Source organism: Mastomys coucha, unplaced genomic scaffold (genome assembly GCF_008632895.1).
Source record: "Mastomys coucha isolate ucsf_1 unplaced genomic scaffold, UCSF_Mcou_1 pScaffold22, whole genome shotgun sequence".
In the NCBI taxonomy this organism is placed as follows: Eukaryota; Metazoa; Chordata; class Mammalia; order Rodentia; family Muridae; genus Mastomys; species Mastomys coucha.
The window spans coordinates 78,786,845-78,804,277 of NW_022196905.1; the positions used below are offsets into that span (position 1 = coordinate 78,786,845).

General features: G+C 37.0%; 1 protein-coding gene across 1 annotated transcript in view; it reads right to left on the bottom strand.

The window, feature by feature from the left end:
• LOC116070569 (transmembrane protease serine 11C) overlaps nucleotides 1–14,090 on the bottom strand; it is a 62,993-nt gene extending 48,903 nt beyond the window's left edge. Inside the window, exons 1-2 of the mRNA XM_031342001.1 lie at nucleotides 13,984–14,090; nucleotides 6,378–6,493 (exon numbers count right to left, since the gene is read on the bottom strand). Of these exons, the coding sequence (XP_031197861.1) occupies nucleotides 6,378–6,493; nucleotides 13,984–14,042 (175 nt within the window). The 5' untranslated portion in view covers nucleotides 14,043–14,090. The remainder of the gene's footprint in view (nucleotides 1–6,377; nucleotides 6,494–13,983) is intronic.
• Between the last annotated feature and the right edge of the window lie 3,343 nt (nucleotides 14,091–17,433).

The window sequence follows — 17,433 nt, forward strand, 5'->3', positions numbered from 1 at the left end:
TCTTCTTCAAGTTCTTTCTTCAGAGACGTGAAGTTCTTGTCAAAGAGATCTTTTACTTGCTTAGTTAGCCAACTCGGCTCTCTTAAATGGGCTGTTGGAGAGCTTACAATGCCCTTTACAGAATGTATTGTACACTTGACTTTGAACAGATTCTCTCTGAAGAAAAACACACATATTTCTAATTCTGGCTCTTAGATGCAGAGCAAAATGATGAAGCAAATGAAAGGGCAGTTGAGAAGGCTTGTCTGTGCTCTTACATTTTTACATTTAATTATTATCCTTGGAACTAAAGTGGTTATTTGTAGAGGGATGTAAAGAGTTAAGAGTTTCTACTTATGGTTAGTATAGAATCTTGAGAATATCTTGAAATAGAAGTAATAAAAAGATTAGTGAGGAATATTAACTTTCTCTATGAACCAACTATGTGCCATTTGTTGACATTCTTCTCCTAGCCAGGGTAACACAATCTTATTTGTTCCCAAGCAGATTGCTAATCTAAAAAGTGTGTTATTACACCCATGTTATATCTAAGAGAGATCCCATTGCTTTTGCATTCTGAAAAACGCTCTGGAACATCTGAGCTGTTCTTTTATGGAGTGAAGACACAGTTCCTTTTCTGGTGTTCCTACTGGATGGTTGGAATTTGTATATAATGACTACAGCTAGTCCAGGTTGCCTCGGACACTGAGATGACACTGGCAAGTCAGAACACATATGGCCAAGCAACATGACTAAAGGAGCTTGTATTCCTGGTACCGTGAAATGATATGGTGAAACTGGTTACTATCTACGAACCTTTAAATGTCTTAATCTTACGCCTGTTTGTTTTCCTTGAGGTGAGCTGTTCTCAACCTTGACTGCCCACCAGAAACACATGGAGAACTTTGGATAGTACAGATTCTACTACTGATAACATCCTTGGGTGCAGGCTTTGTGTACAAACTGTTCTTCTTCTTCTTCTTCTTCTTTTTTTTTTTTTGTATTTAAAAAGCTACAGAAATAGAACTTAATTTAATTTTAATTGACATAATTGTAAATATTTTTAGGCTATCAAGCACATCTATTTTGTGTTGTATTTAAATCAGAATAACATTAAGTTCCTCAAACATCATTATTATGACAAGCATATTCACAGCCCCTTTAGTATAGTTTTTAAAAATAGACCTTATAACGGAATTTTTTTGTGATGTGTACAGCAGTCAATTTAGGAATTCACAATTGGTCAAATTATAGAAAATAAGTGTCTCTGTAATGCTCAGATGCAAATGGTGTACATACAATTATACCCCCTATCACCAATTCTCCAAGGCCACTGTGGAAGAGGGGCTGGAATGATTATAATAGCCAGACCTTAGGGAGGACAGGGATGAAGCAGTGATTTCTGGGTATGAGAGGCACCAGTACTCATGAACTCATAGCAGCTGTGGGTGCTGGAATAAAATCAAACCAGCCAACACTCCAGCATGGAAAAGTTCATGAACCCTCACCTCAACCTCATGCAGGAGGAAGAGTCAATTTTCTTTAAGGGAATGTCTTTTGATAGGTCGACTATGTTTCAGTACAGCTGTTCTCAAGCTGTGGGTTGGGACCCCTTGGGGGGGATCACATATCAGATATTTACATTAAGATTCATAACAGTACTAAATTATAGTTATGAAGTAGGAACAAAAATAAATTTATGGTTGAAGGTCATCACAACTTGAGGAGCCATGTTACAGGATTCCAGCATTAGGAAGATTGAGAACCACTGATCTCGTGGATAGCTCCATACCCATGAGTATATGGGTAGCACACATTGGAAACATTGGGCTACTAAAAAAAATAAGGCCATAAAGTTGGGAAGGGTTTGGGGATGGGTGGAGGATCTAGGAGGAGTTAGGAGGAAGCTTAGAGGTGAATATGATCCAAATATGTTGTACACATGAAACAAAGTCTAAGAAAAATAATACAATGTTATATGTAAAATGCACTACATTATCAAAAATCTGTGGTCACCCTACTGTGCAATAAAGCATCTGAACCTATTTCTCCATAGAACTATAATTTAGGACTTAGCATGATAATATTTTTTCTATTTTTCTCTTCTTTTAAAAACAACTCTTCATTTATTACTTGTAATTTCTTTGTTTTCTTTTTTTTTAAGATTTATTTATTTATTATATCTAAGTACACTGTAGCTGTCTTCAGATGCACCAGAAGAAGGTGTGTCAGATCCCATTACAGATGGTTGTGAGCCACCATGTGGTTGCTGGGATTTGAACTCAGAACCTCGAGAAGAGCAGTCAGTGCTCTTACCCGCTGAGCCATCTCTCCAGCTTTTCTCTTCTTTTAATCTTTCTTTGTTTCTTTCTTCTATCTTTCTTTCTTTCCCCTGCCTACCATGAGTCACTGGAAATTGAAGTCAGAGACTCATGTACCCTTGTAAACTATTCTGCCACTGAGCTGCATCCACAGCCCACTTAGTAATACTCAAAAAAATCTAAGTGAATCTGAGTTGGGTTAAATTTAATTGATTTGAAAGAGGGATTTTAAAGATGATTTTCAGGACCAAATCTAGCCTGGTTTTGGATATTCCACAAACATATAATAGCTTTTGCATTTAGGTTGAAAAAAGTAAAAATAATAACAACATTTGTTGATATGTGAAAGTTACATAAAATTCAAAGCTTAGATCCCCAGATACTATTTGAAAACACCACAGAGGTTCACTTACTATGTAAAGCACCCAGATTTAGTAGATTCTTTTAGTTCAGAAGTAGTTATTCAGTGAATCAATGTTAACTCAGTTTGAGGATGCTTTTTTTCATGTATCCTTGTTTGTTTGTTTGTTTGTTTGTTCGTTTTTGCATTCTCTTATTAAGAGAACTATTTTCCTTCCTAAGAAAGTTAACTAAAATTTGTGTTGGAGATATGTTTCAGTAGGTGAGAGGTTCCAGGTTCAGTTACTGTTACCCCCATGGTGGCTTCAGGTCCAGAGGATCTGGTTCCCTCTTCTCACTCTAGCAGGCACTGAAAATGTGTAGTGCCCAGATACACATGCAGGCAAAACCCTCATATGCATGAAACAAAAGTAAATAAAAATAAAAGCAGAAGGTGAACTAACTAGAAAGCACATGATTACCATTTAGAGAATCATAAAGCAGAGAGGAGACAGTATCTGGGAGGGAGAGCTGCTCTGTGCTTTGGTTTGCTTAGCTATTTTTTGGCTAATTACTGACTTCAATGAAGAAATAGTTGTGAAATATGTCTCGTTATTTCTGGGTTTGGAGTCTATGATAATGAACTACAAAATACTACAGAGTCATTAAAAAAGAAATAGGAATAGTCTTGATGATAATTATTTTTCATTGACAAATTTGTGTCAATTCTGCTTGTATCTATTGCCTTCTCCAGAATCTAGGCTTGAGACTCACCTGACACTTCTTTAACCATAGATCTAAGTGTGCTATGGGTGGCTTCTTGATTAGTTCCTGAAATGATGGAGATTCTTTCCTGGGAAGTCTCTACTTGCTGCCTAGGAAACACATTGTTTAACCCCATTGACTCTGGATGTTCCTAGGGATTGCCTCCGTTTTATGCTGCTGAAACATCATAAACCCATTTGTGTGTGTGTGTGTGTGTGTGTGTGTGTGTACCTTTTCTTTTTTCCCATTATTTGTTTTAAGATTTATTTTACTTCTTTGTATTTGCTTGTGTGTCTGTGTGATTGCATGTCACCTGTAGGTGGGTGCCTCAAAAAGACAGAAGAGGAAGTTGGAACCCCTGGAGCTGGAGTTACAGAAATTTGTGAGTTGCCTGATAAATGGATGTTCTGAGAAATGGACTGGGTACTCTGGAAGATCAGCAGCTTCGCTTAACCACTGAGACATGTCATCAGCTTAGGTACTCATTACTTCTATCTTAGATGTTCTGTGTTGGAGTTAGACTTCAGTCTGTCATGTTCCTTAATCTATGAGGGTCTTTTCAGGGTAATGTTGATCTGTTTTATGAGGTTTTTTTTCTCACCTTGATGAGAAGGGAAATATCAATTCATCAAGCATTAAGTTGGTGATAATAATATGAGAAGTAAATACTCATGCATCTTCAAACATAATCTCCTTAAATATTCTCTTCTTACATTCAGTTTCTGGCACCTACTCTTGATGAACGACTAAGTTTAGATGTTTTAAAATGAATACTTTTTATTCACAGACATTTTTGTTATATGTTATGACTATAATTCATGCTTTAGCAGTGGTAACAACTGTCATTGCAATCTGTCTAATAAGTGTAAGTGGATAAAAAAGTTAAAGTGCTTGCAAAACCCATACTTCCCGTCAAGTGTCGCATTAGATCATGCTGCACAGTTCTCTCTGTTTCTGTCTGTGATGTTTTCCTTTTGTAAACTGAAATGCATATTGGAGGAGTTAGCCAGACTCTTATAAATGTAAACTCTTTCCTAGAAATTACTATCAAGTTTTCTAATAGTGTTCCCAATCTGTGATTCATGAATTATGTAAAAATGGAAGTCTAATGGCCTCAGGAGATGATTTCAGGGGAAATATTTATATGCATGACGGCCATTGTTCTTGTAGACTTATGAAACTATGATTCTTGTCGCTGTGTGAATTCTTTATTTGCAAGTACAAGAATATTCCCGACTGCTGAAACCCTTGGTAAATTCTGATCTTCAAGTGTAATTGACAAAGATAATCAGTTCTAGGCTAGGCTTCTGTTTTCAAGAAAGGGGTTTCTATGAGCCTTGATCCTGACTTCCGATTGTGTGGCGTCTAGGCGAGCAATAACCGTAAAGTTACTGATGAGCAGGGGAACATTTGTGTTACATTTTTATAAAAGTAAAATAGAAACTAGAAAGTTGGGGTCTATTGCCACTGTTCTAGAAAGAATTTGTTATGACACACACCATGATCAGTGAGGGAGCAGACAGCAATATAAAGCACATTGCATCCTAGTCTATGTAAGCATGAACCTTCTTGCAAACATCTCACACCCTTGTACGTTAGCTTCAGTGAAACAAAAGATTTATTAGGAAAACCACCAGGGAATAATATTTTTACTTGAGTAGAAAACAAATATTACTATATTCGCCATTACTTTTCGTCTTTATATATTTTAACAACTATTCTTATATATTGATGTATGAATATAGAAAAATATTTTTTTATAAAAATATCCTCATGTACAAAGATAGATGCTGTATGTTCTCACTTATATATGGATGCTGGGCTGGAGAGATGGCTCAGCCGTTAAAGGCTAGGCTCACAACCAAAAAAAAAATATATATGGATGCTATAAAATTGATTATGTAAAATGAGAGACTAGAACTGTGGTTGCTAGGACGTGCTGAGAATGGAAGAATGAAGAGGTCAGATGACAGGTGGCTCAGTCAGACAGAAGACTAAGCTTAGTGTTCTACAGTCAGTAAGATGGCTGTATTTTATGATTATATATTTTACAAGTTAAGAGAGAGTTTAGACTAATTTAGGAGAAAAAAATTTCAAGGTTAAATACAAAGCAATGATATAATTTAAGGGCATGGACAGGGTAATCCCCTTGATCATTAAATATTGTATACATGTATCAAATTATTACCCTGTACCTCATAATATATACAACACAATGTTTTTAAGGATGAAAAGAACATCACTGTGCTTAAAATGATGAGAAAAAAAAACACAGAAAACTTGACAAGGTGCTCTATTTTAAATAAAAAATAAACTCAATGACCTCGTATTGTTTCTATTTTATGGATAAAATATATAGAAAAGTTGTAGACATATTTTCCTTCATTGTTCAATATTGGAGGAAAATCTATGGGCAGGAAATGTTGTTTAGAAGAAGCCCAAGCTTTAGAATTAGTAATATTACTTCTGTAGTGAGAAATCTTAAGTTCTTAGCTTTCATATTTATTTGTTAGCTTGTCAATTATCTCCTTGTAGAGCTACTAAGCTCTAACAAATAGAGACTGTGTCTACTTTCTTCATCAATGTATTCTCAATCCAAAAAAATCTTTCCAAAAGTCACAACAAAGGAGAAGAAAGCAAAACAAAGAATGCACTGGGTTAAAAGTCACTTGAGGTCAAAATCTGAGGACAAACTTTTGGGATGAACATTTACTATTTTAATTGTAATAACAACGTCATTAAAAGTGCCATGATTATATGTAAATACAAAAATATGTAACGTGGAATTTTTATGTATTAGTTATCCCTCAATAAAGTTTTAAATGTTAGTGTAGTAAATGTTAATGACCATAGGGTATAAAAGCATAATAAACAAACAACAAGACATCCATCTCCTTTCCTTCCTCAGAGTTCTTAGTTTTCTCAGTGTGGTGTCAGCAAACCCACGCGACTAAAAAGACAAGAGATACTTACCACAGGCAGCAAAATAGGCAATGAGTCCAATTACTGCTGCAGCAAGCACCGCCGTTAAGATGCCTAGTGTTATCTTCCCACACCTTGTGAGTTTTATCTCTGTTTTGCACTCTGTTCTGAGTGAAAGGGACAGGAAAGTATCAGTAAGAGATCAATTTGGGCCTGCTGGAAATACAGATGAATTTAATATTAAGTGCAAACGTGTGTTATTTTACATTAATAATACATTCCGTAGACTGAAGTGTTTTGAAACAGTGGAGAGTTTGTGTATACATTATTGGGGCTGCTTATTTCTCAGCAACTATGATCGATAACGGTAAAATCAATATTCACTTATTCCTTCAAAGAATATTTGTAATTGTTTTACTCTGCCAGGCACTGCTGTAGGAACAGTCCTGCCTGTTCCTATGAAGCTTACAAACTACGGAGTAGAGATAGATGGGAATAAATAAATAAATAAATAAATAAATAAATGCATTCGGTAATTGACTACATGTGCTGTAGGAAAAGAAGACTCAGAAAGATCAGAAATAAGAGCACTGGTATTCGCTCCAGTGTGAAAACCTGTTATTAAGTCTAGTGGTCAGGGGTAAGACTCAGGAAGATAAAGCATGAGAATAATGAGCAGAGATAAGGGGGTTATGCATGCTGACATCTGGAAAATTCCAGACAGAGAAAATGACTCAAGGAAGGCCCCTGGTAAGCATGAGTTTGGCAAACAGGATAGTGTGTGTGGAGCTCTAGTGAGGGAATAATAGTGTATTCACACTTGTATTCATACTTGCCTTGTGAGGCAGTAAGGCCCGGATTTCCGGAGCCCTGTGATAATGATTTTGGTTTTCCTCTGAGCAGAATGGCAGCACTGAGCTGGTTTGAGCAGAGGATTGTGATAACTTGACTCAATGTCTTAATGGAGTGCTTTTGCATGTTGTGAAGAATAAACTGCAGAGGGTGAGGAGAAAGAGAGGGACAAGACAGAAAATATTACAGCGAGTGAAACAGAAGATGGCGCTGGCTGATACCAGAGTATTAAAGGTGCAAGAAAGAGTTTTAACTTTGTATAGATTTTAGGGATAAAACTGGCAGAGATATCCTGATGTAAATATGGATTCTAAGAGATGTTGATAATTTCTAGGTGTTTAGCGGGAACGCTTAAAATACAGCATTCTCACCACATGAGATTAAAAGGCTTCTCGGCAGCAGTTTTGTTGTTAGGGATGTTTAGCAGGTATTCACGAGGGAATGCGGGTTAGATATACAAGCACAGAGTGTGGAATAGGAATATGGGCAGGTCTTATTAACTTGTCATCCCTGAACTCATACAGTATAGTCTATCAGCAAATGACAATTCCAAGGGAGTAGGAAGAGAAACAGACCAAAGTAAGATCACCTGTGCAAATTTCTTTTTGCCAGAAAGTTAGAAAGAGGAGCTGGCAGAGAATTGATGTCAGAGGAAATAACAAGGATAGGAGAGCCAGTTACAGTGGATCCTGGAAGCCAATGGAGACTAATCAAGGACGAGGAACAGCCAAAGCTGTGCCAGAAGACAGCTCAGACAGAACTGAGAATAAGGATGGTAGCCACAGATGGGAGTCATAAAGGTGATCTTGACAGAAAGCTCTAGAAATAACAGGGTTAGAGAGTTAAAAAGAGAACAGAATTAGTGTAAGTGGAGACAGAACCGTTGGCTTTTCTTTTGAAGAATTTGCTGAAAAGAGGAGCAAAGAAAAGGCCCTGTACCCAGGGGAGGAAGTAGAAATGACTTAAAATTTGAGAAGGAAGACCAACGTGTGGATGTTTCGTTCCTTCTTAGAAGGGGGTACAAAGTACCCATCTAAGGAGTCTTAGAGACAAACTATGGAGCAGAGACTGAAAGGCGGACAATCCAGAGACTGCTCCACCTGGGAATCCTTTCCATATTCTATCATCAAACCCAGACACTGTTGTGGATGCCAGCAAGTGCTGGCTGATAGAAGCCTGATATAGCTGTTTCCTGAGAGACTCTGACAATGTCTGACTAATACATAAGCAGAGACTCACAGCTATCCATTGGATTGAGCATAGGGTCCCCAATGAAGGAGCTAGAGAAAGGACCCAAGGAGCTGAAGGGTTTGCAACCCCTTAGGACGAACAACAATATGAACTAACTAGTGCCCTCAGAGCTCCCAGGGACTAAACCAGCAACCAAAGAGTACACATGGTGGGACTCATGGCTCCAGCTGCATATGTAGCAGAGGATGGCCTAGTTAGTCATCAATGAGAGGAAAGGCCCTTGGTCCTGTGAAGGTTTATGCCCCAGTGTAGGGGAATGACAGGGCCAGGAAGTGGGAGAGGGTGGGTTGGTGATCAGGGGGAGGGGGAAGGAAATAGGGTTAGTTTTTTTGTTTTTGTTTTTGACATTTTTATGGAGGGGTAACAAGGAGAGGAGATATCATTTGAAATGTAAATAAAGAAAATATGTAAAAAAATAAAAAAATAAAACTTGAATACACATAAGAAAAGACTAGTTGAACAGATGGTCACATTCCTATTTCATAATCATAAAAACTGTTAACATTTTACAATAATATTTACTTCATGTTTTTATGGAATTTTCAATGAACTCATGATATCACCTTAGGTAATTTACATTTTTCTTTTTTTTTTTTTTTTTGAGACGGGGTTTCTCTGTGTAGCCTTGGCTGTCCTGGAACTCACTCTGTAGACCAGGCTGGCCTCGAACTCAGAAATCCGCCTGAGTATGATCTTTCTAGAATATGTATCTGTTATTTTTAAAATGTTTCACATTAATGTTCCAATTTGAAGCAACTACAGACTTTCATGCAACTAAAAGAAATAATAGCACTTCTTTGTACCCTTTAAATAGTTTTCCTTGATAGCAACTTACACGGTAATATCACAACCTGGACATTAACATGCATAGAGTCAAGATACTAAGCATTTCTATCATCAGAGGCCCGGCATGTTTAATGACTTAATCCACTTTCCTCCTCTTCCCCACCTTCTTTAACCTCTGACATCCACTGATTTGATTTCCTTTCTTGTGTGTTTGTATTGCAAGGGCATTATAGAATAAAATCATACAACATAGAATGTTTGGAGGTCTGCTTTTCACTCAACTATTGAATTTGTTAATTATTATTCACAAGTCATGGGATTGTAAATTTTAGGAATTAAGTACATCTTGGAAACAACAGACAGACACCATAGGAGAATATACAAAATTTTAGTCAATTTGTTTTAAAGTCTGTGTGAATGTGTACATATGGTGGGATGCAAATACCTATGGGTGTGTACAGAGGTCAGAGATCAGTGCCGTGTGCCTCTCTCTCTCTCTCCGCCTTCAAAATAAGCAAATCTAGAATTATTTTGAATGGCATGCAAATTTAAAAATCTTGTAAGTTAGTGCGAGCCCTTGTCCCCTGGGATAGGATCCCACAATTATGGACATGTAGAATGTTTCTCTGCAAAACGCAGCAAGCCACAGCCTCAGAGAGCCAGCTGTCGCTGCCGTCAGTGCCACGTTAGTTTTTGAGTCATTCGCAGACCCTGGAGCTTCTGATCCAGTCAGATCCCCACGATCTGCCTGTCTCTGTCTCTTCCACAGTGATTATAGGCATCATGACCCCAAGACTGGCTTTTTAAGTGAGTACTGGGGCTCTCAACTCAGGTCCACATGCTTGTTCAGCAAAAACTTTACTTATTGAGCCCTCTTTAAAAACTTTTATAGTTCAAAAGTATTTTTTTTTAACTTTTAAAACCTTTATAAACGTTAAAGCTATTATAAAAAACCTGTCTTTTTATTTACAAACTGGGAAGCTATTTTATTTTAATATAGTTATGTTTTAGTACTGGGAAATGCTATTTTATTTTGACATACACAAATGCGGAAGAAGTGTCTTTAGAAATAATTAAATGAAGAACTTATTGTTGCCCATATCTGTTAACCAATTTATCTTTTTCTGTGTAAATGTAACATGGAAGAACTGCACAACATGAACTAACTAGTACCCTCGGAGCTCCCAGGGTCTCAACCACCAACCAAGGACTGCACATAGAGGGGTCTGATTGTTCAAGCAGCATGAGTATGGTAGAGGATTGCAAAATCGATCATCAATAGGAGGAGAGGACCTCAGCCCTGTGAAGGTTCTGTGCCCCAGTGTAGGGGAATGCCAGGGCCAGAAAGTGGGAGAGGGCAGGGTGGCAGGCATGGGGAGGGGGGAGGCAACAGGGGTTTGTTTTTGTTTGTTTTTTTTGTTTTTTGGAGGGGAAACTGGGAAAGGAGAAATTCGCATGTAAATAAAGAAAATATCTAAAATAATAAAAAAAAATTAACACGTTCTGTGTGCTCTGTATCGCTACCAGCTTGCAGGACTGCCACAAGTTCCACAGACGAGACAAGTCAGGGCAGAACGTTGCGTTCTTGCTTGCGGAGGTTGGAAACCTGAAAATAAGATTCTGGCAGGCTCGCATTCCCCAAGACTATGCTCCCTGGCTTGTAGGTGCTGGGTCTTCTCCTGCGATGTCACACTGTTCTTTTGTTCTCATATCTTGACTCTTCCCTTTATAAGCTCATTCATACTGTGGTAGAGTCTATCCAATAATCTTTATAAAGTCACAGCATTTTAATTTTCCCCATGTGCATACATGTTCTGAGATATCAGGGGATACAATATTAATATATGGATGAGAGGGCACAGTTCAACCCGTTATATATATTTTTACATGTTATGTATGCAATTTGCTTTGCATTAACATTATGAGTTACTATTAGTACATGTATAAATATCAGTATTTTATTTTATATTACGGGAGCTCATATTTTTATATGTCATATTACATACTTTATATTCTATATAGTCTTAGTCTATATACCATCCATGTACATATGTTACATAATTACATGCTTATATGGGTATTTCTACCATTTAGAAGCATAAAAATATATTTTAATAACTATACTAAATACTAGTCACTTTGAATCAGCTATATTAGTGCCTATATTATTTTATTTACTTGGTACTGAGTCCCTGAGATCATAGGGGTTTTTTTTCCCTAAAGAAATGGTGTCAGCTGGGGTCCCAATGTGGATGACATTTCCATATCATCTCAAAAATTTCATTTTATTTTATATAAGATTATTATTATTAAAAGTACATTGTCCAAGTTGTTTGCACATAGAAATAGGTGTCTCTCAGTGTTTCCATATGATGCCTATGAGTATTTGGGGTTGGGGTTAAAAAAAGGAATTACTTTGGATATGTCCAGCCCTCTTTCTCTCCAGGCTATCCTTGAAATCTGGGTTCTGATTTAGATAGAAAATATATTTTCCCCAGTCTGATCAGCTTGTGTGTCTACTTTAGAGTGGTATTTCTAATTTGGGGGGAAGTAATTCTCTGAATGATATGGTAACTCCTAGGAATCTAATTCTACACATAAGCATGTACCCTTAGACATTTCCCTACACATTTACTAGTAAAATCATGTATATTTAACTTTTACTCATGCAGCTTGCCACAGAATAAGTCCCAATGAAAATGATTTGAATGAAAAATTTGATGTGGCAAACAATTGGTGTCTATTTTCAACTCTTCTTAATTGTGCTCTTTATAATAGAACCATATACAATTCTGCTTCTATAAATAAGAAGCCAAACACTTAACAGTTGCATAATAATTTCATAGTTTATAGATATTTAGAAACCATTTGCTGTTTTACAGAATTCTGATTTCCTACAAAGCTATGTTAAAGTGATTCTTGGGTACAAACGTTTGTCTAGTTGGAAATCATGATTGACTTCAAATCCTTAATGTAACTTCTGGAGGGAGAAACTTCCTGGTCTAGAGCTGGGAGGGATTTAGGAACTACTCATTCTTTGCTTCTCACTTTAAGGAAGGGGAGCCAGCCTTTATAAGGATCATTCTCCGTGGGGCCAGCCGGAGGTTGGAAGAAGGGCTCTCTCTGGCTATCCTCATTCACATAGGTGAGACTGAGGATTAAGGCTTTGCTGTGTCCCAGAAATCCTTCCTATTCCCAAAGGCCTTGCTGGTTTCACTGTGGAGTAGCACATTTTAGACTCAAGAGGAAAGTCCCACTTTGTTGTTATTTTTCTCTACAACATTCTTATAAACAACATCAGGCATGCAAATTATACTTTCCTAAATTCTTATGACTAGATGGAATGTTGTTTGTAAAGCAAACTGCATAACATTAAACAGAAGTCGAGTCTTGGTAAGGAGTTGAGGTAAAGAACAAAAAAACCTTGGTTTGACTTTAGCAACACATGCTACTTCTCCACATGTGTTCTTACTAATAATGTATAATAGTGTATCATTCATCGGTGATAATGATAAGATTAGTGAGGCAAAGGATTATTTATAAAGGATGTGCAGTGATTTCCAACTGTGGCCTGGTTCTAAAATTATTAATTCTTTGAGATAAAACTTAAGTCTGTCTTCATAATATTGCTCAGATAATATTTATGGAGTATAAGACGGTGATCCACTTAATCTGAAGGATGTAGAACATAATACTTAGGACCTGAGATTTTATAAGTTTTGTCAAGCAAATGAAATGATTAACAGCAACTTAATTTTATCGAAAATATTTTAGTATTTTAGTTAAAAAAAAAGCTAAATACTAATGCGAATAGGAAACGTGACATTATTAAGTTATAATATCCCATCATGCTGGTTATCCAGAATTTACATTTTTCCAGACTTGTGGCAATTTAGAAAAAAATAGTTCCCAATTAGTTTATCAATATTTGCATTTTGTGATAGTGCTGGAAAAACTAATATGTGTGCAAACACTTGTATTTGTGTTAATTTGATTAGCTTAAAAATTAAAATGTTAATGTAAAATTTCTGGTCCACCTGCCTTCTGAATAATACGTCAGTACATTTTTTTTTCTTTGTCTTCCAAGGCCAATTACTAGCCAATGCATCATTGCTAACATTGGGAATTTAAATGTTCTTGTTGTTTAAAAGTTCTTTGCCTTTGCTTCCAAACTGAATGTTCAATTATGCTGCTGAAAATATAGAGTCGTGAAGCACTGTAGTGTTCCAATAATTAAAAAAAACCAAGACCTCAGCTTTGTCTTACCACATCCGAGGGGGAGACTAGCACAGTAACTAAAACAGCAAACACAACTACATCTCCATCACTCCACACTATTAGAAATACAGGCATGTATTTAATATACATTTGTTTAGTGTCCTTTCTGTATTCACGGTGGAATTGTCTGGAATTGTCTTTTAAAGATACCGGAGTCTTTTAAAGATACCGGAGTCACAAATCTTCAGGTTTCAGCAATTACACAAGAACACCTTATTTATAACTGAAAAGTTTCCCAGGGAATTTACAGTGAGCTCCAATGGTGAAAACTCTTCCGTGGTAACCATTTTCCCCCTTGTTTTAAATTTATATTGGTCCTATTTCCATAGGAGATAAAAGGAACTGCTCATTTCTAAGAACTTTAAAAATTGGATTAAGTAGATCACTATGCTAGCTAGTCCTTTCAGCAGGATCCTTGCTGAGCCAAGGCAAACACCTCCTGCCCCCTCCCCTCCCGCCCCCTCCTCTCCTCCCCCTCCCTTTTACACACCTGTTCTGCAAGGCTGCTGTCCATGGCTCTTCACTCCTCCGAGGCTGTCCCCTTGCCATCTTCCCCTTGAGTGCTGCGTGGCACAGTCATCCTCCACCTATTTAGCTTACAAGAATCTATGGCTTTTATGTGTTTTATGATAATGGCCTAATGATAATACTTAGCAGTTACACAATTTTTCATCTTCAAAGTGCTTTCCAAACATTTATTAATTAATTTTAAAACATTAGTAAACTGTGAGCTATATGTATGCCAATCCATAAATAATAAATCGTCATGTCAGCCCAGTTGAGGGGAGAAATTTAAAATTAAGTTATAGTGACCAAGGAAGTAGCTGGATGGACTGGCCTGAGAAACGTGGATTTGCATGTCCTGCGTTGAAGACAGTTGTCTCTTTCCACTCCTCGTCTTGCTTCGACGTCACTTCTAAAACTTGTGGCGCTTTCTCTTTGGTTCTCCTGTGAACAGCCAGTGGCTCTTGAAGCCCTAACCTTCCATTAGGATCTGAATGTTTTCCAACCCATAACTCTCTGGCAACCATGTATCATCCTTCCATGAAGTCCCTCTTGAAATTTTTACTGCCGCTTTAATTCTAGTGCTCTTTAAAGAATGTTTGATACTCTGAAATCTATAGGGTGTTGAGTTTTAATGAAAAGATATATGGCTTTAACTAGCAATTTTCCACATTTTGGACAGCTTTCTGACTTTTCATGGCCAATTTTGATGTCGGTGTAGAGGCGAGATAGGACACATCTTAATGTTCAACTATGTTTAAAAAGCTGAATTTGCTAGAGGCCAGGGACACAGTAAGGGTGTAAGGAAGGCTCCAGTTTATATGCTATAGGAGAAAGAGATTTCTTGTTTAATAGCCTTTTCTGTTTCTTTCTTTGTTATTGTTTCATACATTGAGGCAGAGTTTCACTACATAGCCCAGGCAAGATCTGAACTTGCAATCCTTCCAAGTAGTGGGATGACAGGTGTATTCCCACTTACAACAGGCAACAGTTGCTTTAACAGAGTCTCAGTCTCATGATGCCTGTGCTTCTTTCCTCTCAAAACATGGTTAGGTAATGGTAATCAGAGATATCATGATAAAACTATAGAAATAATTATTATACATTAATAATAATAATATTAATAATAATGGAAGTATGTGTTCCATTTGCTGATAGGACCTTGATCAGAGATATATCAACATCATCCAATCATTTCTACCTTGATTGTATTTAATTCATCATCACAAACACTACGTCTGTGTATATGCTTAAAAGGTTCAGTGTATTCTTGCCATTCTCATTTGTCTCTCCAATCACATTTATCTCTTGAGGTTTCTTATCATTTGAAGCTTTTGAACTCTATTAATCTTCTAGCACTTTACTGTACAATGAACACATGGCTAGGGGTACATTGGATAGAGGTTGGGGTACATTAGGTAGGGATTGAAGTACATTAGACCAGGGGCAATGGAGATCAAAGACACTCAGCGATGATACATTATCCTTCATTGACTTTGTGGACTTTGTTTTAAATCATACTCTTTGATACTTTTAATCTTGTGGTGTAGGTAGTAAGGTAAGTTGGAAATGAGAACACGTAAATATAAACATGAAATGGAACACACACAAAGCACACATGGAATGAACACAGAAGCAAGTCCAATCCTGTGGTGTTGGTGGGAGTCAGTCAATAAGGGATGTAGACAAATTCAAGGAAAAACACTGCATTATACCTGTGAGATTCTATAATTGAAGAATGTTATAGAAGGATTTCATGTGGAAACTGTATTTCTAAGCTACTTTGAAAAGTCACCAAACTTTGTGTAGAAGTATTTTTAAATCCAGTGTAAACAATTATGATTATATATATATGTATACACACACACACACACACACACACATATATATATATATATATGTTTAGGTCAGAGAACAACTTGTGAGTTGCTTCTTCCATATATGGGTTCAAGGAATTTATCTCAGGTCATGAGTCTTGGTACCTTACGTATTCAGGTGTCCTGCTGGCCCTAAATATATTTTTAGTTCCTTCCCATTATTATTGTATTGTTCACATAATAGGGTCTTTAACATAAAGTAGTTTTAAAATAATATTTTAATATTTAATATTTACAGTTCCTTTTAAAATGATTTTCTTGATAGTTTCACACATGCATATACCGCAACTGTCATAATATTAACTCTCCTCTTCTGATTCTCCTCCCACTACTTCTGACCTCCTTTTTGTCCCAGATAGTACTCCTCCTACTGTCATGTCCTCTTCTTCCTCCTCCTCCTCTCCATTTTCTTTTCCCCCTCCTCCCCTTTTTTGTTCTTTCTCCTCCTCCCTTTCCTCCTCCTCTTTCTTGTTTTTCTATGCAGTCTTTTTGCAGGTGATCACAGTCTCTGTGTCTCCAAGATTGCTACAACTTTGTCATATCTGGAAGACTGTTTATGTATATGTATGTACGTATGTATGTATGTATGTATGTATGCATGTATGTATGTATATACATATATGGTCTTTACAACCCTTCGGTCCGCACTTCTACAATGTTCCCTACACCTTGAAGAGGTGTGTGATATAAATGTCCTATGTCAGTTGGGCACACAAAAGGCCACGCTTAGCCCTTTAATTACTGTGTCTGCCTTTTCCATCATTCATAGCCCTAAGAGGCTGCTCCAGACAAGGCAAAGGGCTGCAATACTGTGTGGCTATAAACATAAATATTTAGAAAACAGTTTTACAGCACATACATTTATCAGAAAGATAAGAGACCCACACAGAAAAGTCTAGAGAACTTACCAGATTCATGAAAGTGACCAGTGCCATGATTCTAAGGCTCTGATATCAAGTAAAGCTGGCGTGTTTCTGTCAGTAATAGGAAATGAGCAAAATAACAAGTCTAAGATGACAGAGTGAACTTTGAACATCAAATCACCGGAGCCCTATCATTCCTAACATGTGGGCACTACTGAGAGCAATGCTATTAATTACACTTATCCACTTGTTTGTTTGTATATGTATGTGTATATGTATGTGTAAGAGTACATGTGCACTATGGATATCTGGAGGTTAGAGGACAGCTTGCAATTTTCTTTTCACCATTTAGGTACTAGGAATATGTCAAGTCATCTGACTTGGTGGCAAATGCTTTTTGCCTCCCGGGCCATCTAGCTGGCCAAAGAGTATGACAATTATTGTATTAAGAAAATTGGATTTACTGATTATTAGATTGGAAACACAGCTTAAGAAATAAGAATTGAATTTATATGTGAACACTTCAGTTGACACCAACAATTAACTTTATAAGAGGTGAGTGCACAGGGCTAGAGTCTCAAAGCCTGATTTCAGACCTGACTTTCTTCATTCTGTGAACTTAGACTTGTTATTTTCCTTTTCTGAGCCTCAGGTGATCCATCTTCAAGATATAGTATTAATAGCAACAGTTGTCTC